The 27,520-nt window shown below is 44.9% G+C and overlaps 1 protein-coding gene across 8 annotated transcripts in view; it reads right to left on the bottom strand.

Annotated features, from left to right (window-relative positions):
- Positions 1-27,520, bottom strand: part of LOC146786068 (dehydrogenase/reductase SDR family member 4-like) — a 284,740-nt gene that overhangs the window by 7,248 nt on the left and 249,972 nt on the right. For all 8 annotated transcript variants that reach the window (XM_085635494.1, XM_085635495.1, XM_085635492.1 and 5 more), the window contains exon 9: positions 23,197-23,252. In XM_085635494.1, coding sequence (XP_085491620.1) covers positions 23,197-23,252 — 56 coding nt within the window. The remainder of the gene's footprint in view (positions 1-23,196; positions 23,253-27,520) is intronic.

Below are 27,520 nucleotides of genomic sequence, written 5' to 3' on the forward strand. Positions count from 1 at the left end.
TTTCCTTGCTATTCTTCTTCCTAAGTGTACACTACACAGTACAAATACAACAGGATCCCTGGCCTTGTCAGTCTCTTAATGGCTGGCTATACTGTTGATGTTGTTCACTGACTTCATGAAATTTAATGATTGTGATGACCACCCACGAGACACTAATAAGTTATATATTATATTATGGATCTTTTGACTGATGTTCTTCTGGCTTTTTTGCTCTTAGGTGCACAAAAATCAGAGGTGTGTCATCATCATCCACTGTTGTGGTGCCAGACCGACGTCCTGCTGCTGTAGTGTACACAACGTGACGTGTCAGTGACCTGACCAGGCATCTCTGCAACTTGTGCAACTGAGTGCTGTTTTGACATCTGTTGAAGATGCCCCCAAAGAAAGCAGGTAGCAGGTCCTCCGGTACCAAGAAAGTTGCCATGGAGAAGAAGGAACAGAAGAAGAAGGAAGTGTCACTTAAGTCTGGTGTGCCTCCCAAAACCTTTTTTGGTTCACCAAAAATGAGGCCTGCAGCAGCGGTGTCGGGGGGGCAAGCTGGGGGCAGCACCTCCACATCAGTGGGCCCAACCCACCAACCCATGCCCAAGCAGATGAGTGTGGAAGAGGTAGCCAGCCTTATGGTAGAAAGCAGTGATGCTGAGACTGAACCTAACTTATCGCTATCTCAAAGTAGTACACAATCAACGCAGGAGGCAACATCATCAACACAGCAGATAAGTGGTCAACAGCCGCAGCTACCGCCCGCAATAGTAGCTGTTCCTCCTGAAGTAGGGGCAGTTCAGGAAATTGAGCCTCATGCAGAGGAAGAAGAGGAAGCCACTCCTTTAGAAGTTACATTGGCTTTTAAATCCCCAGCAAGGAAAAGGAGGGTTAGTACATCAAGTTCTTCACCAAGCCCCCCTTCTGATGATCTAGATGTCACTTGGAAGCCACAAACTGAGTCTGAGAGGGAAACACATCACAAGAGCAGGCGTGGCAAAAGGAAGGTTCCAGAAAGCCTTACACTTATGGATGTTGATGTAGAAGAGCAGGTTGATGATGATGATGATGATGAGCCAGTCATCACAAACATCACTCCCGGGCCTGAGGAGATGGAGAGCAACATTTTTACATTATCCAAAATGGATGCGAGGGATGTAGCACGCATACCTCCAACAGAGGTAACACCAACCCGACCTCCAGCTTCCATATTTACATTAGCAAAGGGCCGGCAGCGTCCTACATCCAGCACAACAAGCACCACCTCAGCAGAAGTAGGTAGTGGTCCTGCACAGAGTCAAATTCAACACACACCCTCCAGTTCATCCGGCATTGGAAGTGGGAGTGGCACCTCCAGCAGGAGACATAAGTTAAGCTCCCCAGTGTGGGACTACTTTACGGTTAGCCCAAAGGAGGAGAACATTGCTGTATGCTCCGTTTGTCATTCCTCTGTTAGGCGTGGAAAGCTTGGTACAAACTATGGTACCGGAGGCCAAATGACCTATCTGAAAAAACACCACGCAATCCAGTGGGAGGAGCACCTTAGGCTCATCAAAACTGGAACCATTGCTGTTGGGCATAAACGAGTAGAAAGTCCGCTCACGGTGGAACAGGAAGAAGAGGGAGACATTCTCTGTGCTAGTGGTACACAAAGTAGCCCTGTCCCCAGCACTGCAGTGGTAACGCCCACATCCTCAGCCACATCTCATTGGCACAAGAGTAAGAGCCAGCCTGAGACACCAAGGAGTACTGCTGGGCCAAAAAGTGCGACGTCGACCACAGGAAGGAATACCATGCAGCCTACCATTCTTAGCATGTTTAGTAGGCCGGAGGGGCAGTAGGAACGCAATCACCCAATAGCACGTTTGTACAATGCTAAGCTGGCAAAAATGTTAGCACTGGACCTTCTCCCTTTTTCTTTTGTTGAAGGGGTGGGTTTTCTTGAGTTTGTGACCACCATCTGCCCAAAATGGAAAGTTCCCAGCCGCTACTATTTTGCAAGAGTTGCTGTTCCAGCACTACATCACGACGTGCTGGAATTGCTTGGAAAAGCCTTAAAAAAGAGTGCTGTTCAGAGTATACACCTGACAACAGACATGTGGACCAGTTGCCAAGCCACTGATTACATGTGCATCACTGCACACTGGGTCTCTTTTTCGGGTGTTAACGATAAGATATCTGACGGCGTTGTTGACACCGCTGAGATTTTTAAAGACACTCGCAAACATGCAACTGTAGCCATGTTTGCAATGGAGAAATCTCATACTGCTGCTAACATTTTGGATGAGTTTAACAGCAAGGTGTTTGAGTGGCTGCGACCAAGAGGTCTTACCATTGGTTTTGTTGCCACGGACAATGGCAGTAATGTAGTTCGGGCCATGAAAGATGGTGGGTATTTCAGGGTGCCATGTTTGGCACACTGCATTAACATTGTTGTGCAAGCCTTTCTGAAAAATGAAAGCAAAGTCAGCAGCTTACTGACCACCTGCAGAAGAATATGCACACATTTCAACCATTCTTTTAAAGCCCGGAAGGAGCTGAGGGTGATTCAACGTGAGCATAAAATGCCAGTCAAAGCACTCATCCAAGAGGTGCCAACACGTTGGAACTCAACGTATTACATGCTTGAGCGTCTGTTTGAGCAGTACATACCACTTAATGCTTATGTCATGAAAAGGTCAGGGGATCCTACAGTGAAAGGCATGAGAGTTGAGATGGCCCAATGGGACCTTGTCAAAAGCCTGACAGAGATGCGACTTCCTTTTGAGGTCTTCACCCGTGAAGTGAGCCGGGAAGACTGTACTATGGGCCAAGCTATCCCATTGTTGTACATGCTAGAGCAACAGCTGAAGGAGGTGGCAGAAATGTACGCAGATGTGGATGACAAAGTAGACGCACATTCTTTGGCAGACACCTTATCCGCTCGCTTATCTCACAATACAAGGATTAAAAATAACATTCTGTCAGATCCACATTACATTACTGCCTCAATTTTGGATCCACGTTACAAATTATTGCTGCGCAGTAATGAAGTCATTCCTTTTTCAGAAGTGAATGTTGCCCAGTACAAAACTTTGATAGCTGAGGAAGCCACTGAGTTTGAAAACGAAAGGATCTTCATTACAGGCCCGCCCCTCCAGGGCAGAAAAAGTACTGCAGGGCACCCAGAACGAAGTTCTACTTCAGAAGCCAAGAGCAGTGCGTTTGCCTCCCAGCAGTCAACACTGCCAGCAGCAATAACATCAACAGCACCAACAGGATCATCAGGCACATTTACAAAAACGGCAGGTGATTGGTTTCTACGGAAAGGGTATTGCACATCAATGACTGATGCAAAGGCAAAAGAGGCCCAGGAAATCGGAGCACCCCTGAACATTGAGCGGATGGTTCAGGCCTATCTAGATGACACAACAGAGGTCTACATGGAGCAAAGCCCATTGGTGTATTGGTAGGTGAAAAGAAGCCAATGGCCAGTGCTCAGCAGGCTGGCGATAAAGTATGTGGCTTGCCCTGTTGCAAGTGTCTCTTCAGAGCGTGTTTTCAGTGCTGCTGGTGCCATTGTTACTGTCAAAAGGACCAGTCTCTCGCCCAAAAGTGTTGAGAGGTTAACCATGATCAAAATGAATCAACACTTTATACCACCAGAGTACAAAATACGTGAATCACAGGAGGAAGAGGAGAGCGACTTTGATGACATAAGTAGTGGATTGTTAGACGTACTGCTGTCCGAACCACCAGAGTTTGAGGACGAGCTCCTCTTCCCTGACAACTAGGCTTTCAAATTGTTCTCCCTTCCTTTATTTGTGTGTGACTGTGTGTATCTGTTTTTCTGGTTCAAAATCTACATTCACAACAAAGCCATCAACAGTCTCCTCTTTTTATTTCCCTATTGGAGTTGCACGTCTGTGCATAACTGTCCACTCCACTCCTCAGGGTCCTGCTCCATGTTCCTTACTCTCCCAAAGTACATTTCAAGCAACTCAGACATTGGATGGAGATGGAGAATAGTACAATACAGGTTGCCTCTAACAGTCCCTCCATAAGAAGTGAAACGTGACTCCACCTATATTCCATTTTGTTTCCAATCCGAAAGAAACTCATCACTGACTGGCAGAAGGCTAGGCAGGCATCAGATCAGACAGCCAAAGAGAACACCAAGACAGGTAATGAGTGATTATTGTGAATGATGGTGGCATGCATTGCGTTGGATGCTGGCTGACTACGAAGAATTGTGCATGCCATGAAGTAGAACTATACTAGTTTATCAACAAAGTAAAAGTGACTCAGGTGTGGTGACAGTTAATGTTTCCTTGTTGTTTAATAATGACCACATTGTACTCCTACCACTGCAGGTGCCGGCCAATATCCGTTGCAATTTGGTAATATGGAATATATTATAAACTTAATCAGTCACTACAGACTGAGTTGGTGTTGGAGAATACGTACCACACGGTCACCATCATTGAGGATGCTGAGCATACTATCTTTGCACACAGTCAGTTGGATTGGAGAAAATTGATGGAATAACTGCGTTTCATGGGCTGACATAAAAGGTAAAAAGTTTGAACAAGAACCACAGCAGACCTAGGCTAGATGTCCGTGTAGTGGTGTGGACTGGAGTAGAGTGTAGTGGTATGACGGACTGTGGCGCATTGATTTAGTCACTTCATTGGGAAAATTCTAGGTTGCTGCAGTGCATATGACATTTCTCTGGCTCTGTCAAAATGTAAGTAAGGGGTAGGGTGCCTGGCCTGTGCCGCGGTTCTCCTGTTCTGTGGCTGTGCTGGCTCCTGAATCCTGTCCCGTTGTTGTTGTACCTTAATGCTGTAGAGTAGACACACTCTGTAGCCTATCCAAGCTGCCTCAGTCTGAAAGTGTTCTCTCCAGAGTGTTGTCTTGCACTCCACTGTAATTGAGTTTATTGTTGTAAAGGCTGTAATTTTTCAATACCCCGTTTGTTTTTCCATCTACACTTACAGGCCGGCCTTTACCCTGTGCTACAGTGGGAGAAACGACTCACACGTACCTTACCAATCCGCATCGGGCAGGCAGTGATAACCAAGATTGATGTGCGGAGTGTCCATGGGAGGGAGGACCAAGAAGAATGACGAGAATGATGCAACTCCACATTTGGACCAGGATAATACAGTAACTTTAGTATCATCATTCGTCTTTACATTTATTTGCTTGCTTTTTTCTCTTTAATCATTACGACTGTGTGTTGTGGTTTGTTTGTTAATTGATCCAACTTTTTTTTAGTTTCCTTAGCTAGCTTGAAAAATAAAAGTAAGCTCGGTACAGCATGTAATTGGGTTCGGTCTGAGCTCTGAGGGCGTCAGACAGGCAAGGCAAATTTCAATTTCGTCCCTGACTGTACTGTCTCATTGGGTCATAGTAGTTATAGTACAACTCATTATCATTAACCATCAAGTTATCCTCCTCAGCATGCATTTGCTTTCTCTCACTTCATACTTTGATTTCCTTGATAATGGATCATGGTCTTCTTACAAGATTGTGTTTTACTTTTGTTGTGTCCATGCATATTGTCTGTTTTTCTTTCTCAAACCTTTCCCAAAACCCCACTTCCCATCCAATCATCAATCCCTAACCCTCTTCCCCCGGGCTGTGTGATTTATATTGAGGTGTGATGTGATGACTATGTACACCAATTGATCACACGCTTGCTGGGGCAGATGTGGTGAAAGCAACACTAATTGAATTTCAACTAAGGCAGGGCAAGGATCTTCTTCTGCTTGACCACCCATGCTGTAGTTTACTTTGTGTTCTGTTCCACTCCTCCTCCCAGAGTCTCAGTCAAGTGACTTTCTCTTTCTTTTTTCAAACGCTATTGCCAGTGTCTACTACTACCACCACAATAATGGCCTCTACTCCGTCAATTTGGGAAACCAACCATGCAGCCATCAGTGTGCCGAACTTCATCATCAATCACAGGTAAGATAAGTTTGGTGGGAGGTATGGACTAGGAGGAGAGACTGACAGTACTATTATGACAATTAAAAATAACTCAGTGAGGGGTACTGCATCTATCGGTTTGTGTGTTACAAAATCGGCAGATCTTTTAAATCAAACACTGGCTGTGGGCATGCAGCAGCACGGAAACAAAGTAAACAACCATGTAACTTACATTGAATTCGGCAAACTGTAACCCACCACAAAAAACATTAACATCGTATAAGTAAATAGAATAACTTTTAATATCCCCTAACAAAAATAAACTATCCCACTCTGACCTAACCCACCCCCCTCCCTAACCCCAACGAAAGTCCAAAGTCCCAATGTCCGTAGAAGAAATCCCCAACGCCCACAAACCCACCCACCAACAAAAGGAATTAAAAAAGGGGCAAACGACGAGGTCCTCTATTGCCGGCGGGCCTTAAGGTGTTTGTCCACCAGGATCTTAACCCGCTCCTCCATGTTCTCCTCCAAGCGGGCCATCCGGCGGAGCAGCTGGCGGCGAAATGCCCTACAGTGACATCCAGGGTGGGGTGCAGCAGTGCTGGAAATAGAGGCGCGGCGGGCGGATGCCGGACCACGGCGCCGTGAAAGTGGAGGCCGAGCCTGACTGGGGCCCGGGGCATTGGAGGAGGCTGCAGCTGCAGCCGCCTCCTCCTCCTCCTGAGCCACCAGCCGGCGATAATGCTCGCAGATGGCCTCCAGTTTCCAGCGCCGGGCCCTAGCGGCCAACTCCTTCCTTGATGGTTTAGTAGTGGAAGGAGTATCATCTATATCAAGAAAGAAAAAGAACATGTTGGAGCCAATACTCTTAGCAAAACAGGAACACTAAAATCATTCAACACATAGTGTCACAGTATCACTAGCAAGCACAGTTCATAACATTTGGGATTTGGTGGTGGCAAGTATCTCTAATCCTACTTCCTTGGACTCTAACATTTGTGACAGTTTCTGACATCATTTATAAATATAATCGTACTATGTATGTACTCCGGTACACCAGTCGTGCTGTTCTTATCTGTAGTTTAGCCCAATTACATAACCTTGTTGTAGGCGGCATGCCAGCTCCATCAGCTAAGCTTGCACCCAAGAGAAACAGATATGAGCCACATGATGCAGACTCACGTTAGTTTTATTTACTACTACTGTCTGCAGGTGGGGAAGCTCATCTTTTTGTCTGGCGCCTTACGGCCATTGGCACTGGTCATACTCTGTTACATGAGGGCAAATGGCATGCACAATTTCACTTTCACCCTGCCATGGGTACTACAAAAAGGCTGATTATTTATCGGATCCAACGATCATTGCTTATATTATTCATAAATATAGATGCTGCTAGTGCTAATACGATATACGACATCAGGTCGGTAGCGGTCGGTGGTGGGAGTGCTGCCGGTCGGTGACGTGGGAAGGTGCAGGGTGGGGATAGTAAACGATGGATTAAGGACATTCACAGGTAATTAAAGAATACATTAAAAAAAAAAAAATTGCTGCACACAGTAGCACACACTGCATCGCATTAGGCGGTGCAGTGCGCACCTTGAAAATAATGTTATTTATTTTTATGTTGATTACCTGTATTTGGCCGTAATACACAGTTTACTCGCCAGTGCCACCCACCCGTCCCCTCCCCATGTCACCGCCCGCCAACACTCCCACCACCAACCGCTACTGCAGAGGGTACTTTGCTTTCATTGATTGTGTACCCAATATCCATAAACAACAGATAGGCCACCCTTTGCAGGCTGGCTGCCCCAATCGAAAATACATTAATAGTAATAGGTAGGGAGTGGTCCCCAGAGTGGGAGGAAGGGGTTTCCGCTTGATAATATATGACGTGCTTGCAAACTACTGCAAGTGTACTGTATGCTCATAATACTACCTTGATTGCCCTAGGCTTTGCTACTGTCGCGCAGTTTCTTTTACATTTTCTTCAAAGTAAGAATCTCCAGTGACACTTTCCACCTATACTGTATCTTGGTGGTAGTACATCCAGGCATACATACATTAAAGTAAACGTCTATCCTTTTTTATATATCTCTTAACAAACCTTAGTTGGTTTCACCAACAAACACCCATGCTTCTGCTCCTTCCTTCCTTGCCTTGGCTTTGAGTTTGAACCAAAAACACCGCTGATTCTTGCTATCTAGTACTAGTATCCACCCATACTGTGTCGCCCACCCAGGCAGGCATTCTTTCACCTTCCACCCATCCTTCAACAACCCATGCATCTGATCTTATTACTATCAGCCACCTATGCATGCTTCCAACAACATATCCTTCTCTGCCAGTCAGTCATATTGTTTATCTCGCCCGTCCTTCCACCCTTAGTGCTTTCCCTCTTTGTTCAACACATCCATCAAGGTCATCTGATCTGAGTTTGTCTTCTCCATAAAACATTCACAGCTATCTTTGGAGTCAAATAGAAGAGGCCATTGGTTACTCTACTCACACTGGTAATGCTACGTAAAGGGTGTCTTCTTCAACCGTTGTATAATAAGTCGCACAGTACAGTAAAATAGTGAACACAGTTCCATCTAGCTGTAATGTCAAGAAGTAATTAATATAACTTACCGCCGCCGGCCACTGCTGCTGGATCCCCCCTGGGCCCTGTGTCTTCTGCAGGTGCCGCCAGTTCGCCTGCCCCCTCCGGAATGGCCGCATCGCTGGCCCCGACGGCACTGGTGGATGGTAGTGTGCCTAGAAAAAAGCATCACAACTTTTTTAGATGCCTGTAAACCTCCCCCTATTTTAAGTGTTCACTTGGAACATTGAAAAAAAAGTTAATGCGATGCAACATATATCAGCACTAGACAGTAAGTACAGTCAGTAGACAGACACTAGTAGGATATGGTTCCACTTCCTAGGGTCATCTAGTCCTACTCTACTCTTTTGAAAGTTAGCCTGAGCCATGAGTAACCCTTTTAGATTCATCATGTCGACTACTACTCTTTTGGTGCATATTATACCTGCCAGCTTATTGACATGTGCAGAAGATGCCTTTAAGGCCGCTTGACTGTTGCGTACAAGTGAAGAGGTCGAAAAAAAACCAACTTATTGACTTTGTTTAGTTTATATTGCTTAGCCATCACACATACATGTTACACTTTTTGGCATGACTGCAAAATGCTAGCATTCACCAGTATACTATCTAACGGCTAACTTGCAGCGTTTTTCTCATATATCATAGGCGGAACATTCCCTTCTACAAACCAGAGATTTACAGAGCATATTGGATGCAAGATGATGTAACCAGTATTTCTACGTTCTACGGTGAGGGATCTTCCAGAATTTAAAAGATCTTGGCTCTTGTTCTTGTTGTCAATCATGCACTTGTAAATGTTTACTGTTTTAATGTTAGGCTTTTTGCTGGCTTATTGACTATGGCTGTCGTAAATTAAATTTCATATTAACGATGTACAGAGTTTGATACTTGTTTCAAATAAACCTTTTGAACTTACACATAGACTCTGTGGTATTTGGTGTGGTGGAGTGGACTTACACAAGTGTGTGAGCAAAATGGTGTTTGTTATTATGTTCTGGGTTGTCTCTGTCTCAGTCATCATCAACATTGTGTACCCTAATGTGAGACACTATAGCTAGTCGGTTAGGGGATCCTGGGTTCTTCGGACTGAGGTGTGATCAGTAAGATCCAACCTCCCATCAGCACCATCCTATTTTGTTGTGCATAGTTCTGTATGTGGCTCTGCAGAATCCTAGACAATAGTAGTATCATGTACTATCCGATCAAAAATATCTGGTTGGGCATTTTGTTTGTGGTAATTGTCAAAGCCTCAACATTGAGAAGACTTGAAGAGGACAACCCAAAGGACAGGACCCAGTGGCTAGAGCTATTGGTCAATCAGAGTTTGATTGTTGCAAAGAAAACCTTCTATTAAAGAGTGGGCAACTGTGCAAGCTTCGCTACACACAGAGTAATAATAGTAATAGTAGTAGTAGTATTAGTAGCACAGAGAGTCATAGCAGAGGGAGTTAGAAGCAACTTCGAGGCAGGGATAAACAGAATTAGTAAACAGATAGTCAAGGTCAAAGAAGTAAGCTTTTGTAAAAAAGAGATTCAGAAAGTGGAACCATAATTTAGAGTTTGGGAAAAAAAAGATCCAGTAACATAACATTTAGGGAAATATAAATGTCAATCTAACCAATGGAGGACTTACTGGGGCCAGCTGCAGGAGCCTCAGTAGAGGAGAGGTCCTGTGGTTCCCCCGCCGACTCCGACCCCGTCTTCTTGCCCCTGGGTGGTGCTGATGATCATGTAAAATATAATAAAGAAAGAGACCAACATTAAGGAGTGCTGTGAGAAAAATAATAAATCATTTGGAAAAACAATAAGTCTAAGAACATTTTAGGAATCAACAAGTGCAAGAAAATTGACCTATCTAATCAGATGGATCGACTACTGGCTGCTTCCTAGTGCATTTACGGATCGTCTACTTATTTATGAACATTCCAGTGTTCCTTGATCATTCTGATTCCAAATACTAACAAAGCCTAGTAAGTACCACCTGACCTACACCACCTATTCCAGACGGGCCAATTGTTCACTAAGTCTGCACTTCAATTTTTTTCAGCCATCAAATGCATAGATGAGATGGAGGACACATGCATAGTTGCATACATTAGTGCATACATACAACAAATTGTGGGTTGGTTGCATAATGCTGATCTAGTTCTGCTACTGACTGACCATGCTAAGCCTACCACTCACTAAACAAAGTACAAAAGGTTCGACGGAGGACTGGGGTAAGCAGCACTCAGTGACAGAGGATGTGTCACGCAGACCGCATAAAACAATTAGTAACTACTACTAACAAACTAAACCTAGTATCCAATATCCATCCACCACTATTTCACAGTAGGACAATGGAAGGACTAGAGTCTCTCTAGCAAATCCCATTACCTAACTTCAGTTCTGTAAAGTAAACTCTTACATAATCAGCATCAGCACAAGCTAGCGCAAACTACGTTGCAAACAAGTAAGAGTACCACCGTGCACCTGGGTCCTTAAATCAAAGAACATTTTGCTTTTTGAAACGTAATTTACCAGCAACGCTTGGCACGCAGCAGTAATCTTGTTGTTCATCTAATTTAATATACACAATCAGTTACTCACCAAGCCCGATGACCTCGACACCTAGCAGGTCCAACAGGTCCTGCTCCCGGTCCAGGATGTCGGACCACCGGTGAGCTAGCTGGTTGTGGGTGCGCCGGATCCCAGTGCACCGGAACACGGCCCGGCGCACCTTCGCCCACCGACGGTGCCGCTCCTGGGTAGCGTACCCGGAGCCGGGCCTGCCGCCTGCTGCCAAGGTCAAGGGGAGGAGGCGCTGGATAAAGAAAACATGAGCCGCCACCTCCTCCTCCCCAAACAGTTGCCGGGCCTGCACCCCTGCAGGACGCATTCTGCCGCAAGGCAGGCGGCGCTTCTCTGCGCCTGCAGGTCCCTTGCCCTTGGGACTTGGTATGCCCTTGGCCATGGTTCTGGGGTGGGTGGGAGGCGGAAAAGAGAAGTCCGAAGAGGAAAAAAAGTTAGGGGGAAGAAGATAGAAAGAACTTTATAAAAGTAACAAAAACACGGTAAAAGTAGAAATAAAATGCAAAATATAAACTGAGGCAAACAGAGAGATAGATAATAACTAAAAAAAGTCAGAAAAAAGGCTTTAAAGACAAAGGATTGCTATGATAAAGGGAGGATACAAAAGTAGGCCCAGAAACCTGGCATAGAGTGAAAAACAAGATGGCCGCCCCCATTCGCGACCGCGTGGGTAAGTTCGCGTGATATTTCTCGCGAACATGTACTATTTATCGCGAACAAGTACAATGCGCTCCCGAACACGTCAATGCACATCGCGAACACGCTATCCGCGACCCGGAACAGGAAATAAGGCATCGCGAGCGGGCGGGACTATAGAAAAACAAGATGGCCGCGCCCATTGGCGACCGCATGGGTAAGATCGCGAGATATATCCCCTGAGCATGCAAACAGTTCCCCGAACATGCTTACCGCGCTCGCGAACAAGAAAAAGCCATCGCGAACAGGTTGCCACAAGCAACTACGCAAGCTCGCGAAGCTTCGCGAAGGTCGCGTAGTGCAATGACATCTTCGCGAAGCTTCGCGAAGCGCGACTACGCGAACTACGCCCAGGGTTAGTATTTTCTAAACGGTTCAATCTTTTTGAATTGCGAAGCTTATGAAGTTCTTATAAAAGAAAATAAGCCGGCCTGTGCTCAGAGCCCAAACTTACACATCTCTCACCTCAGTTGGTAGATGTCCAGCCTGCACACTCATATTTTTTGTCTGGAGGATGCCCTACCTGGGTCATTCTGCATCAGGAAATCATCACACCAGGAAGGCTCAAAGAGATACACCTTACCTAATGAAACGTTAGAAAATATCTTCTGCTTCGTAAGTGTGGAGTTTCTAACTCCCACCTAACTTCATTAGTGAAGTTTCAATTCAACTCACCACTAATTTAAAATAACTTTACAGAGAGCTTGGAGCATACCTCTCAAGAACATTTGGGGAAATTAGTGGTGAACAGTATGTTTTAAACGTTTTAAAGGGTGCAATGATGGTGAAAACTAAATGGAATGTAGATGTTATTTTACAGAGGAAATTGTGAAGGTCCCACAATACATTTCATGATAAGGTTGTGACAAAAGGTGGCTAGGTCAATTTCAGTTTTTATCAAAAGCACCAGTAAAAACTGCATGTACTTGATACAGACTCTGACATTGGCATATCCCCCCATAGCTAGAGGCAGATTATGGAAATGTGTTGTGCAAAAGGAGACCTTTGTTAAACATTAAACAGCAAACAGGTAGGTGACGTAAATGATAGATAATAGTGTGAGCCTAGGGTGGGTCCATTTGAGGCCTGTGGCCAGGCTGAGGACACTAGTTGTGTCTCCAACTAGAGGAGCCAGAGATTGGCCGCAGCACTGTCTCAAAGGGTCTGTGTAGTGGTTTCAAGGTTTGCATCTAGAATCCTGTGCTGTGATAACATCTCTGTTTGATGCTGCTTGCCTGGTACTGTACCTTCTCTTTGGATGCTATCAAGTCCTCCATTTCCAAAATTATGGTCATACTCCACTATTTCACATGCAGTAGACTACTTGCATAGAAACCGCCAGGCAGCATTTTTGATGAAAAATAGGGGTAACCATGAATTCAGGCCTATATTTGATACCAAATGTTATTAATCTCAAACAGGTTGCCTTCTACACAATGAAAACACTACATTTCATCCTCCCACACCTTGCATACCAAGCATAAACTGAGAGCCATATTCCTACTCATAATCTCCAAGCTTTACCATGTCAAAAGCGTATACCTTGGCTCCCCTGCATTCATCAAATGCACAATACAACTCATCTAAAATGCTGCTGCAAGACTTCTTCTCTGCCTTCACCCAAGAGAGGACATGACTCCAATCTTGTATAGCAAAAAGGGCAATATTCAAAGCACATTGCATTGTTCACAGAGCCTCCAAGGAAAAGGACAGCTATATCTACAAGCTACATTCAAGCAATACAAACAGCAGGACACTACGGTTCAAGTTTGCACCGCTTTACCAAAGAAACCCACAGGAAGCACTGCTTTCTCAGTACAAGCCCCCAAGCTTTGGAACTCCCTACCAGCCATCATTTGAAACATCCGGGAGCCTATACACTTCAAAAGATAGTTAAAAACGTGGCTACCTCATAGACAACTATACACCTTCCAGCAAAAGAACTGAGAAAGACAGTCACACCCTAAAACATTTATTTTGCAATCTACAGATTAGAAACAACCCAAACAGCTAACTACTTTCAATAGGCAGGTAAGTTAAAGAAGGCTGACCCATGGTTCTCTGGGGTATTATATAGATATGTAATTTCATGTATACAATTTATGGTCACACTAAAACGTATACCATAACACTCCGCAGTAATCCAACTTTAAATTGTATTCGTCTTATATTCACACACAACATACCTGCATTGAAGGTTGTCCATTACTAGTACAGTGCAGTCAATAAATCAGCCATCACTAAATAAACATACATGGAACAACTGAAGAGATCTGTCATGCACTGAGCGTCAATTGGAGAGATTTAATCTAGTCCATGACTGTAGCCTCAACACATCTATACAATCTGACTGCTTCTTTACAGATCACAATGATCTGAGATATAAGATGATAGAAACAATCCAGGTTCCAGCAGATCTCTCCACTTCTTTTTCCCTCCAACCATGACAGCTCATGCCCACAACTATACACAAAAGTCTTGATTGGACAATCCAGGCAGTAACCAGCTAAGCCAACTATAATCATAGGGAATACCATAAAGGGATCTGCTGAGTTGTTCAAAGCTGCCAGCGTACTGGAAAACCATAAACTGCGCATCTGTGTCTCACACACCTCATCACCCACCACTGCATCCAATAACATGATAACTCACCTTGGTGGCTATCACGCACAACATGGAAACACTTCCCACATAGGATCACAAATGAAAGACAACACCCTTCTAACCGCTCATCACCCTGTATGGCGTACCTTGCTGCCCATGTACATAAGCGCTGCAGTGCCACACATTACTACAGTGATACACTATACAAATGCTGAAATACAATACAACAGAATAAAATAGGTATTATTTGTGAATCACCACGATTTGTTTTGATCTTAATAAAATATTTGTTTCCAACTCAATTTAGAATTACAAAACTAAATGTGCTTCATTTGTCCTTTGTAATATATTTTTGCACATAATATATGCTTGTGTTTCTAAAATATTTTTGTGAATTAGTATCAAAGGAACATCCTACAGTCCTTCCTTTTGCACTCCTTGTACGCGGGGCCACTGGAATTATGCGATTCTGCAGCCATAGACTTTTCCACATAATTAGTAATTTTCTGCATTTGCCACATGATCCATCATTTGCAGCATAATCTGCAGATTTTTACAAACATCTTTGTTTCTAGCTCCAACGGATCAACAGTTACTAAATATGCTGAACAGGGGAAGGTCCTTCGCAAAGGCTGAATGGTCACCTTTCCGTTACTTATTGCTCTATTTGGTTGTAGAAATGGTACTAATGAAGTGAAACCTTTGCCCAGACAGTGGTAACATTTAAAAGTCCCAAAAGAATGAAATAATACTATTGCAAAATGTGCCCCATTATGCCACAGAATATGTGGTTTCTTGCTGCATAATTTAGTTAAATTGCCACATAATCTGGACAAACCCTGCCACATAATTCCAGAGGCCCTGCTTTTAACCCAGACAGACTGTCACATAGTTCACAAAATCCTCTCACTATACAGTCACAGAAAACAAAATAAATAACATCTCAACATTAAAAGAATAAGCTGCAATATGACAGAAGATACAACCTGACATTTAACCTTGGTCTTGTAACAAGATAAAAAAGACATTTTTATTGTTCATTCACCTTCTGAACTACAGCATGTTTCTTCGATTATACTTTATGCATTCAAATATGCATGCAGACTGAATATAAATTCAATTTAAAGGGAGTATTGATAAGTACTCTGTGAGCTGCCTCAGTCATTTGGGGAGGGGAGGCCAAAGATCAATATTGGCTTGCCCGCCCCTCTATTACCGTCCCAACCCCCCACCACCCCATGGCTACAGCCCTGTTTACATGACATTTTGGAACAAAGACAACATGGAAAAGCTACAGGCTCCCTAAAGGCGAGCCAAAGAGTGGAGTGGAGTGGAGTTTCCAGGGTTTTCAGCCTAATTTTCAGGTGTGTGCTTTATACAGTATATAAAAGACCAGGTGAGGAGGCCGCTCCTTCTTCTATAACGCGTCCATACTATGGAACTCCCTTCCCCTTCATTCTGAGCCCAACCTTCTGCGGTCCCGTAAGCAACTAAAAACCCTGCTTTTCAATAGATCAGTATAAACCCTTAAGCCCACTACCTACATGCTTGGTCCGTAGCGCTAGGACGCCTCAGGGTAGCTACCGCGCTCAATAAATGGTCTTTTCATTTAATTTCATTTCATTTACAGTACATGTACACACAAAGCATGCGCATAACAGATCACATGAATATTTTGAATGCTTTCTACAGAACAATACTAGTGAACACCAAATGTAGAGCAGAAAACACAGACAATACTGAGTTGCCGCTGGTTAGTCTCCATTTATTTGTGCTGAACAATAAACCTGAAAGGACTGGGAATGATGACAGAGTGCATACATTAAACAGTATTGCATTATAGTGTAAAAGCAGAATAAAAAGACTATGGGCGGGGGCTTTGTTTCTGGAATGTTTTCACATATCTTCACAAAAATGATGTGAAAGTGCACATTTTAGATTAAAAAAGGGTTAGCCAGTATCTTGCATTGCTTTTGCCCTCAAGGACATGCCTCATAAAAAAGCCACACAAGAAAGCAACACTAGACTGATTTGAGATAAAAGTGTCTCTGGGAGATATTTCTGGCACAAACCAGTCTCGAGAGAGCAAAAGTAAGTGAAATCATAGAATGCAAAATTTTTAGACATTTCACACACTTTATGCAACATGAAATTCTGATATTTTTCTAATTTTCCCTGCCTATTAAAATATTGTCCAAACATATGAAGGACATGAACCACTAGATGAATAACATGTAAGTGCAAGACAACTGTGAAGTTATAATTTTGGTGACCAGGTTTTGCTAGGATGACAAATGCATCTACATAAAACACAGTTTGTGGGGACAAGTGTTGCACCAAAATCATCTCTCACTAAAGTAAATTGAGGCAGGGTTGTTTTCTTTTTTTATGCAAACAAGTTTTTATTGCAAAGTATGTAAAATATCTTAAGCATGTAAAGTTTACAAACAAAGTTTCAAAAACATTATGTAGGACAATATTCATAACTTTGCTCAACCCTAATTCACGAATCCACCAATGTGGGAAAAATGGAAGTCTTCATTGAGAAGCTCTTGGCTGACCTGTTCGGTCGGGAGGCATTCTCCCAACAACTGGTGGTGGAGCGAGCCCACCGTGCTCTCTGCCCTCGGCCCATACCAGGTGCCCCCCCGAGACCCATCATTATCCGATTCTTGAACTACCGAGACCGTGACACTCTGCTGCGTCTTGCCCGGGAGAAACAACCGGTTCAGTTTGACAACGTCACACTTTCCTTCTATCCGGACTTCACGCAATCAGTACAGGATGCGAGACGTAAGTTTGTGGCAGTTAAAAAAAGGCTTCTTCAGAAGGGCATCCAATACTCCATGATCTACCCGGCTAAGTTACGTATTGTTTATCAGGGCAAACAGCATCTATTTCAAGATCCAGCTCAAGTGCAACACTTTCTGAAAGACAATAAGCGATCCCAGGACACTACTCGGTCCCCCTCGGAGCGGGCGAGTTCCCGCTCGCCTACATTGGCACTGGACTGATCGGGGGAGGTAATCTCCGGGGTCTATTCTACATATATGGCATTAATGCAAATTCCACTTTATGATATGTCTGGTTCTCACTTGGCAATGTCTGTTTTACACATTGGTTTCAATGCTCACCTAACAGCGGTAAAGTTACAGCAATCTCAGGGTTTGCGTTTTGGTATAGAGGTCTATCACCCTGGCACCTTTTCTCCCCTTCCCGCAATTGCCTCTAGTTGTTGTGACGGGCGTGCAGTGGGTGTAATATCAGGGGGAAAATTAAGGCGGGTCTGGACCCCGTGTGTCACCCAATACAGGTGTACCCCTCTAGGGTTAGGATGTGGATGTTTGGGGTTGTGAGTGGGGGGAAACGTACCCGGCATGATTGGGATGTCGGTGTGGGTGGGGGGGGATGTTCTCAGGGAATTGTTTATGTTTTGGTTAAAAATGTACTGGACAGTGATACAGAGCATAGAGTTGAATGGATCCCGGACGTGGTCCGGACAAAGGCAGCAATAGGACATATATTTTTCGGAACCCAAGTTGAACAGACGCAATCCTATTGGGGGAGAGAGCCGAGTCAGCCACACGGATACTAATTCAGGGGGTCTGATCTCCACCATCACTTGGAACGTTAGGGGACTAGGCGACCCCAGGAAGCGCAGAAATATAGTTCAGGCGTTAGATAGACTGAGTGTAAACATCGCTTTTCTACAGGAAACTCACATGGACCCACACCGCCGATGTAGTTTCGCTTCTAGATGGGCGGCGCACTCTGTATTTGCACCATATTCTTCATACGTGAGAAGTACGGCTATACTGATAAAAAGAAATATCCCCTACACTCCTTTGGGTGATGCGGTTGACCGGGAGGGGAGGTACTGTTTAATGTGGGGAAGAATTGGCAATGAAACTATCACATTGGCCTGCTCTTATGGCCCCAACCACGATGACCCTAGCAGTTTTATTGCCCTCTGGAATAAGATAAGAGACATAGGATCAACACACATGATATGGGGAGGAGACTTTAATGCAGTTCTTAATACGGTCATGGATAGATCTAACCCCTCTGCATATCACTATACTAACACGTATAGGTACTTGCGGGACATATGCGACAACCAAGAAGTCATAGACGCTTGGCGGCACCTACACCTGACTTTGACAGAAGGCACACACTGGAACACGGCACACGCTTCCTGGGCTAGATTGGACTACATCTTAATCTCTCGGGGTCTGGCTCCTGCTTTGTCAGCGGTACGGCATGTGGGTCGCACCTTCTCAGACCATTCCCCAGTGCTGGCCGAGTTTCGGTTACTGGACGTGATGGGGAAACCACCTACATGGAGACTACAGCCCAACATTTTACTTGATGAACTTTTTCGTACTGAATTGGGACAGGACATTGAGGACTTCCTCGCACATAACAGGGGATCGGTAGAGTGTATGGCAACTATGTGGGAGGCGCTGAAAGTTACCATTAGGGGGGTCTGCATTTCCAAGAGCTCTGGGGTACTGCGAGCGCTACGTAACACGCTACATAAATTGGAATGTACACTGCACAAGTTGGAGTCTCAAATGGACTTCGCTACCAATGTAGACGCACAAGTTCAATACAGAATAACATTGACTGACTATAAATCCACTGCTGACAGGGAGACTAACTTTCGCAGTAAATACTTTAAGGCTAGGGTGTACGGAGAGGGAGAGCGCCCGGGGAAGTTTCTGGCGGAGTTGTGATGCCCACACGGCGGTCTAATTTTATCATGGAGTTGGAGGGTGATGCAGGTGAACTCCTACGGGACACACAATCGATCAGGGCCGCTTTCACCACACACTATGCAACGCTCTACACCACTACCAGGGTGGGTACCTTGGAAATGGATGATTACATGAGTGAGTTCACCTTGGGGTGGTTATCGGATCATCAAAGGGAGTTCTTGGCGGCTCCGATAGGGCTGGATGAAATCAGAGATGCAATAGGGCAGATGGCATCCGGAAAAGCTCCGGGGTTAGATGGTCTGCTTATTGACTTCTACAAGGCCTATGTGGACACACTGGCGTCGGTGCTTCGGGAGGTCTTTCAGGAGGCACATGAGTCTGGTTCACTTCCGCCATCGATGCAGGAGGCCTTAATTACCTCCTTGCTTAAATCTGGAAAACACCTCAATTCTGCGATTCTTATCGCCCCCTCTTCCTGATCAACTGTGACGCTAAGATCTTAACTAAGGTATTGGCTAACCGCCTGAAGCTATTGATGGAGGGCCTGGTGTTATCCGATCAAGCGGGATTTATTCCCGGCAGAGCTACCTCACACAACCTACGTACCTTATTCTCGATACTGCAGAATGTCGACCCTACCTTACCGATGGTGGCAGTGTTTTTAGATGCCACCAAAGCATTCAACTCATTGGAATGAGACTATCTCCTTTGTATACTGCGCAACATGGGACTACCCATTGGTTTCACGAGATGGATCACAATACTTTATCATAATCCCGTGGCCAGGGTGGGTATTAATGGCCGTATATCCGAGGCCATCGGGATATCAAGAGGCACTTGCCAGGGATGCCCCTTGTCTCCCCTTTTATTTGCGCTTGCTGTTGAGCCCTTAGCGGCCCGGCTTCGGCAACACCACCGAGACAAGGCCTTGCGTTGCTTTCAGAGACAGGTTTTAATATCCCTTTACGCGGATGACATTACGCTTTACATCAGAGATCCAGCCGTTAATCTTAATCCAATCTTGAGAGAATTCATACACTTCGCTGTACTGTCAGGAATTCACATTAATTGGGGAAAATCTACTATTTTCCCACTCACAGCGGCGGCGCAACCATTCCCCCTCGATTACCCTTTGCAATGGTGTGACGGGGAAGTCAGATATCTGGGAATAATGATCTCTCGGGATCGAGAGGAACTAATGCGGCTGAATTATGGCCGTACAATAGACCTTATTCAGACGTACGTGACCAGATGGATTACGCTCCCTCTCTCCATGGCAGGACGAGCGTCCCTCATTAAGATGGTCATTCTCCCAAAACTCCTTTATCTATTTCTCAACATCCCTTATCACCCGGGAAAGTCCTTTTTCAAATTTTTGCAATCTGAACTCATTAGGCTGGTATGGGGAGGTTATCGACCTCGGCTGAGTTGGGATATGTTGATCCGCCCTTTTGCGCAGGGAGGTTTTGATATACCAGATTTTGAGCTATACTATCACAGCGCACAGGCACAATTCGTCTACTATTGGTTCCATCCCCCACCTTTGATGCCTCAGGTGGCTGTTGAACATTGGCTTGCAGATCCCGTCCCGCTTGAGGGGGCATTATTTAGTACACCTGAGACACAGGCGGTGTATCAGACTCCCATCTCTAGCTCCATTCTTACTTGGCGGCACATAGTGCGTAAAGTCCAAACATCGCTAATCTATTCCCCACTGCTCCCACTGGAATACCATCCTTCAATACCTCTACTACAGGAACAATTGTTTAAAAACATGATGACCAAACTTAAAATCGGGACATGGGGAGATCTTTACCAGGGGGGCCTTTTTCGTTCAATAACACATATGTTTGGGGATCTGACACCTACACCCATGGACACATTTCTATATATCCGGTTACGCAGTGGAATTCGGGCGATAACAGAAGCATACCCTAACGAACCACCCACGCTGGAGCCACTGCACCAGCTGCTTCAAGCTGACTCCCTAGCACACGCAGTCTCTAAATTATATCACACAATCCACAACTCACTCGACCTTGGACCCGGTAAAGCACGCACTAGATGGGAGGAGGAATTGGGCACGCCCCTGGAGGACGAACTTTGGCGCTTTTGCTGCCAACAAACTGAGCAAATCTCATTCAGCAGTAGATTTAGGATTATTCACTGCAAATTCTTGCACAGGCTTTATTGCACTCCCGCTCGGATGTACAGGTATGGCCTACGAGAGGATGACCGTTGTGGGCGCTGTCATGCGCCAGCAGCGGACTTCTTACATCTAGCATGGGGATGCCCTGACATCACTAGATACTGGCAGCAGGTATACTCGTGCCTCTCTGAGATGATTAACACCCCCCTAATCCTGACTCCGACTCAGGCGCTACTGGGGTAACCAAAACAATCAAGAAACCGAATCGCAGATTCATAACTGTTGCTCTTCTGTTGGCAAAGAGACGAGTGGCTTGTCGCTGGGGAAGAGGCAGAGCCCCTAAATTTAAAGAATGGATACAAGACATGGTACATTGTCAGGACACTTTGCTCAGGTTCGCGGAGCTTCTACCCTCCGCCTCTAAGCCCGTTGATATCTGGGGTCCCCTAAAGAGCTATCTTCTGTCACATCCAACTGACAACAATGACGTCAATGTTGATGCTATTACCTGAGATGCAACACAATACTAATAGATGGTACGTGGGATGGCATTTTAGCAAGCATGCAGGGGCTTGGCTGATGTTGCTGGTTTGCGTTAAATGGGGTTGCACAATTATGCTTGACCCCTTTCGTACCCAGCTATTTAGAAACAATGTAATATGTCTTTGCTCTGGGCTCCGTTTGGACTAATGTGTGGATTTCAAGGAACTGTCAATTCGTAATATGCTCTGAAAAATTGTTATACTTTATGCAATTAACTCATGTTAAAATTGTACATGTTTATGAGAAAAAAACGAATAAAAATAAATAAATAAATAAACCCTAATTCACTCACCAGGCGTTATGACTTGTGCATCCTACGTAGGATTCTCAGAAGCACACATTAAAATGAGTAATTAAAATGAGTAATAGGTCCTCACATTGGGCCAGTTGTAAAAAATATTTTCACCTCTAATTTGCATTTGAATTTAGAAGCACAAAAAGCTCTCTTTACAATTGCAATTCACATTTTGTGTGTTCAGGAATTATGACTTTTCACCTTAACAAATCTGTTAGCTCTCAATATGCAGATTAGAGGAGTATGCTGGAAGTAATACATTTGAGATCAGCTTTAAAGGGTGAGGATGACTATCTAACAAGGTGATTACTCACCCAGGATATGGTTGAAAGTTTGCTCTAGTAGTAAATCCCTATGCCTAACTGACTGGGGAGAGAACACCAATATAATGATGTGCCTCTGGAATATCCAGGTAGGAATCTTGATGGCACCAGATATCGTGGGCGCAATATTGAAGGACAAAATATTGAATGGAAAGTAAGTATAGATTTTCTATACCTAACTCCACATATACATATTTAAGCAAAAAATATACTTTTACTTGTGAGTAACTATAATCCAAAAGAACTCCAGAATTATTCCTAGAAATCTGTCTGTCCCAGCTTCGCCGGAATACTCGTGGAACTTCTCTGTGAACTCCAAAACAATTTGGACTTTTACTCCAAAGGTTGGCCTAAGTCTACCAGAGTAAATTATCAACATTTTGGAATATCAAGCACAAAGAGAAGAAAGACAGAGCAATACTGATCTGAATGAGGAGGTTTGTGCTGTAACTTCTAAGGTGTACATATCAGTGTGGTTAAAATAGTTAGAAAGTAGTGTTTAAAACTATCAAGGGTTTACTCAATGTAAGTGTATATGATTGTAAAATTCTTAGTAATCGGAAAGTGATATCGGACCATACAAAGTACCCATAAAAAGACGTGTTATTGGTCTTCACACTGAAGAATAATGTTATATGTAAGTAAAATGCTACAGTTCAGAACTCAAGCTAACATATACATGAAGTGTGGCGGACCAACCTAGAGATTTTTACCGCATGAGGAGATTTATTGCAAGCGGCTTGAAGAATGACGGTGATGGGATCAATTTTATGCAAAACAAAAAGCATGCTTATTACCTTAGGAATCCATGAACTTTGATCAGGTCTTTCAACAAAGCTTCATTAGTCCATACCTGTATCAAGAAAAGATAGAAAAAACAGTGCTAGGTTTATTAATGGTTTATTAATGGTCTCACAGTCACTTAAACTTTTCCCAATTTTCATCATTTACAATTCATGACCTTGCTTTTCAGAAAAGTGAATTTTATGATCAGTAAGTGATCCTTTTGTTCGTATACTTGTTAGGTTTGAAATCCCCCTTCGCGTAATACACTTGATTATGCTATATTAGGTTAGCAATATGTGACTAAAAGCCGCCATTTTGTATTCACTATATGTAACCCACTGAGTTATCCGTGCAGCATGTAAGCTTTAGTTAGCTCGTGTGACTCCATTTTGTATCTTGCAATCATTATGAGACTGCTTAAGCTGTGCTTGTACTAGGCCTCATTTTTCATTTCTACTCGCTTCAGCAGAAGACTGTACTTCGTCATTATTTTCTGCTCCCACGTTAGGAGACGCTGAGACTCAGCGAGCTTGCCTTGGACCACTGATAACGGTACCCATCTGGCAGGTGTTAGCTCAACTTCCATGCCTCCTTTGTTCATGCCCGGATCAAGCCGGTAATTTTCCATTGGGGGCGCGGCCGCAGTCTCCAGAGAGGTTCATTATGTACTAGCGAATGTTGGGGCAACAGACATCTTAGGGTGAAGGTCTGACTGGGCTCCTCTGCAGAGTATATGCTGAATAAATGTAAGTTTGTATTCACTACTGTCTGACCGATTCCTCATTTTGGGTAGGCATAGTAGGTGGTTGTAAATAACCTGCGTGGCCCTAGAGGGCCCCCGTCCTTCAGTTGGCACCCAAACAGGGACCCTGCAAGGTGATCCCCTCAACCTTTAAGCAGGTTGTAGGGGCCGGGGTGGTGTCTGGTCAGTCGGGCGGATCGGGGTACCCCACACAAGACCAAGCTTGGTTCTCGCAGCTGACCCGCACTTCCGATCGGGCAGATCCTCAGCTAGTGGTCACCGGCTGGGGTCCTGAGAAGGCTAAACCATGGAGTTGACCGTTTGGTCTAAAGAGTCGACAGTGGAGAATAACTTGACTCGACCTTTGTGCACCAGGTAAGTGAATTGGTTCTTGGGAAAATGGCGCCATTCTTGGTCGGCACAAGCCTGTGGGCTGTGTCTGGTACAGTCTGCGGACTGTCTTGTCTTGAACTTGGTGGGTCTGAGGACCCTTGAGGGACACAGAGCGCTTGTTAGCAGTCTACTGGGCCAACTGGTAATTGATCTCTTTGTGAAAAGGTCCGGGACCGTTCACAGGTAATCTGCCAGACCAAATGGTAATTGGATCTGCTCTTGAAAAGGTCTGGGATTGAGGCCTGTCCTCTTGTATCGGTGCAGTCTCCGGACTGTCTTCTCTGAAGTTTCTGAACTGCCTTGCTTGAAAGACAAGAGTCGACTGGCTGTGTCTTGGTACGTTTTCAATACTGTCTTGGTTTGTATTTGGTGGGTTTGCGGACCCTTGGAAAAGACACAGAGTGTTCGAGAACAGCCTGCCAGGCAACTGGAAATTTGGCTCGTGCTCTAAAAGGTCTGGGACTGTTTGCGAACAATCTGTCAGGCCAATTGGCAATTGGCATATGTTCAAAAAGGTCTCGGGTTTAAGCTTGTCTTCTGGAACTCTATAAGATCTCTGACTGTCGTCTTGGATGTGATGCAGCCTCTGGGCTGACTTGCGCTTTGTCCGTGTGTCTGGGTGCTATGAGGTCTGTGGACTGACGCTGATGACGATGCTGGTGTAATGCTTGTTTGAGTGAGTGGTGACTGTGCTTTCTGGATAGTTGGTTTTGATTCTTGAGTGATTCTTGTTACTCTATTTCTCTTTATTTACATTCATTGGGGCTATGTTTGTCCGTTAGGGACAGTGCATGTGTCTTATATTAAGATGCCTTGTTTAAGTAAGTTAAGATGTTTCAGATGTAGATGTTGTTCTACTGATGCTCGGTTAGAAGAGAGCCAGCCTGCACCTCCGGAGGGTACCCTGAATTTTGACATATATGTCAAGCATGGTATTGGCCCTATTATAGCACACTGTGAAATAAATATAGGAGGGACAATGCTGAGCGGCAATGGCCACTTACTGGCTCGTTTGATGAGCAGAAAATAAATTTCCTGCAGGACAAATTGATCGCTAAAAGAAGTAGGCAGTCCATGTTTGATTCTTTGAGAGTGTGACAGAAAGAAGCAAAGCAACGGCGTATCAGAGGGAGAAAGAGGCCAGAAAGGGACAGACACAGACTGTTACGCAGAAAGTAGTAGCCTATGAAAGACAAAAGACAGAGAAAGGCATACAGTGCACAGATAGGAAGTTTCGATTACAGACAGATGAATGTTATGTGGCTAGAGAGGAGGGGGATGAGCTTGTTGAAGAACTCTTGGATTCACGCCCGCACCAACCTATGCCCCACAGCGAATATACCCTACGGTCCCCACATCCCAGTCCTTGACGTCTGGTGCTGCTCCCTCTGGTGCAACTGTTTCTGGTACTACTGCCTCCGCCCCAGCCCCACTTGCTTCCGTTGTGTTCCCACCAGTCACAGGGAAGGATGACGTTACTTCCCCTGCCTTGTCTCTTGACTCTCCTGCCTTGTCTCTTGGCTCTGTCTCGTCCACTACATCCCCTTTCACCCCTACAAATCTGTCTCCTCACATAATGGTGCCTGTTTCTGCATCTGCTCATTCCCTTGTGAGTGTGATGCCCCAAACACCTTTGAATGCTGAAACACCTACGCATGGAATTCCTGGAGCCAACTGGGCAGCAGCGCGAGACCACATGGAAAAAGTGTTAATGAGCTCTGCTGTGGGTAATGAGGAGAAACAGATGGTTGCGAATCAGGCAGCTCAATGGGCCCGGCACCTGATCTATAGTGTGGAAGATGTGTGGAGTGTGATGAAATATTACGAGCCCTTCATACAGCAGCATGCCTTTAAGCACATGTCAGCCACGCTCATAGAGCTGTGGGAACAGTGCTTCCAGGGTTCTGCACCACAGATTATCTATGACATACGAGACAGAGTATATGTTACTGATATGGCCCAGAATTAGGTTTTCAGCAATGTCACAACCTTGGTAGGTTACCGGGGAAGGTTACTCCAAAAGATTACAACACTAGGGACGCAACACCCCATGAGGGAAATCCATCCCATCTACCATACTGAAATACCAGAGTTGCGTGACACCACTAGTACTCTAATAAGAGAGCGGGTCAATGCTCGGTTTCAAGAACAATGGATCTACACTCCTTTGAAAAGGAGTGAGGTCCTTTCCCTGAAGAGCCAGTTGCCGGACCCACAACAAAAACCCACTGCATAATATAAGGAATTGACAGAAGCAGCCCCCTGCACAGTGATGACATTAGCTGACATACAGCTAATTTTCGGTTTACTGGTACCAGTGGACATATGGAGACAGGTCCATACGCAAGACCATGCATTGGATTTGGGTGGCACATGGGACAACATTAGAGCATAGGATAAAGAGCGCAAGCCTGATGAGAAGCCAAAGGCAGAGCTACTGGCTTTACCGGGCGTATTATTGCCTACAGGCACTCTCTTATCCCACCGAAGAGAGTGGATTGGGATAAGTTGACTGCGTGTCGCCAGAAAAAGTATGAGAGTGTGTCGGATTTCTTTACCAGATTTGAAGGGATGTTTCTAGATTTTAGTGGTAAGGATTTTTGGTCACAGGAGGGTGGCGTTCATTTGTTCGTGAATAGATTTGTCACTAATCTGCTCCCTGATGTTGCAACCAGGTTGCAAGCCTCGGAAAGTACCTGGACGACCTCCTCTCCATCAATCATATTAAAGTATGGCACAGTATTATGAGTATAGAGAGAACGAGGACAAAGAAAGAGTAGAGAAGAAGTTGAAGGATTTGAAGACGAGAGTGTTGATGCAGCAAGTTGCGAGGAGAGGTGGAAGAGGACGAGGTTCGGGCCACCGACCACCTTGATCTAACTGGGGTGGTGTTTCAGGTGCGCCTGTGGGACCCAATCAATGTGTGTACTGTAAAAAGGAGAGACAATGGCATAACAAGTGCCCGGATTTGGTGCAGAAAGGTGGGGCTCCGAGAGATCGGGGTTTTGGAGGATGGGGACGTGGAGGAGAAGGCCGAGGGGGGATGCAGTCAGGAGAATAGGCAGAGTGGGACCTATTTTGAAGACAGTATTACCGTTACAATTAAGATATGGACGCCGGAGGAGCCTAGCCGGCAACAGAGATGGCCGCCTGAGCCCTCGGCTCCGCCGACTCGTCCGCTTCCCTCCCGTACCGCTTCC

The sequence above is a fragment of the Triturus cristatus genome, chromosome 11 (assembly GCF_964204655.1).
Source record: "Triturus cristatus chromosome 11, aTriCri1.1, whole genome shotgun sequence".
NCBI classification, from domain to species: Eukaryota; Metazoa; Chordata; class Amphibia; order Caudata; family Salamandridae; genus Triturus; species Triturus cristatus.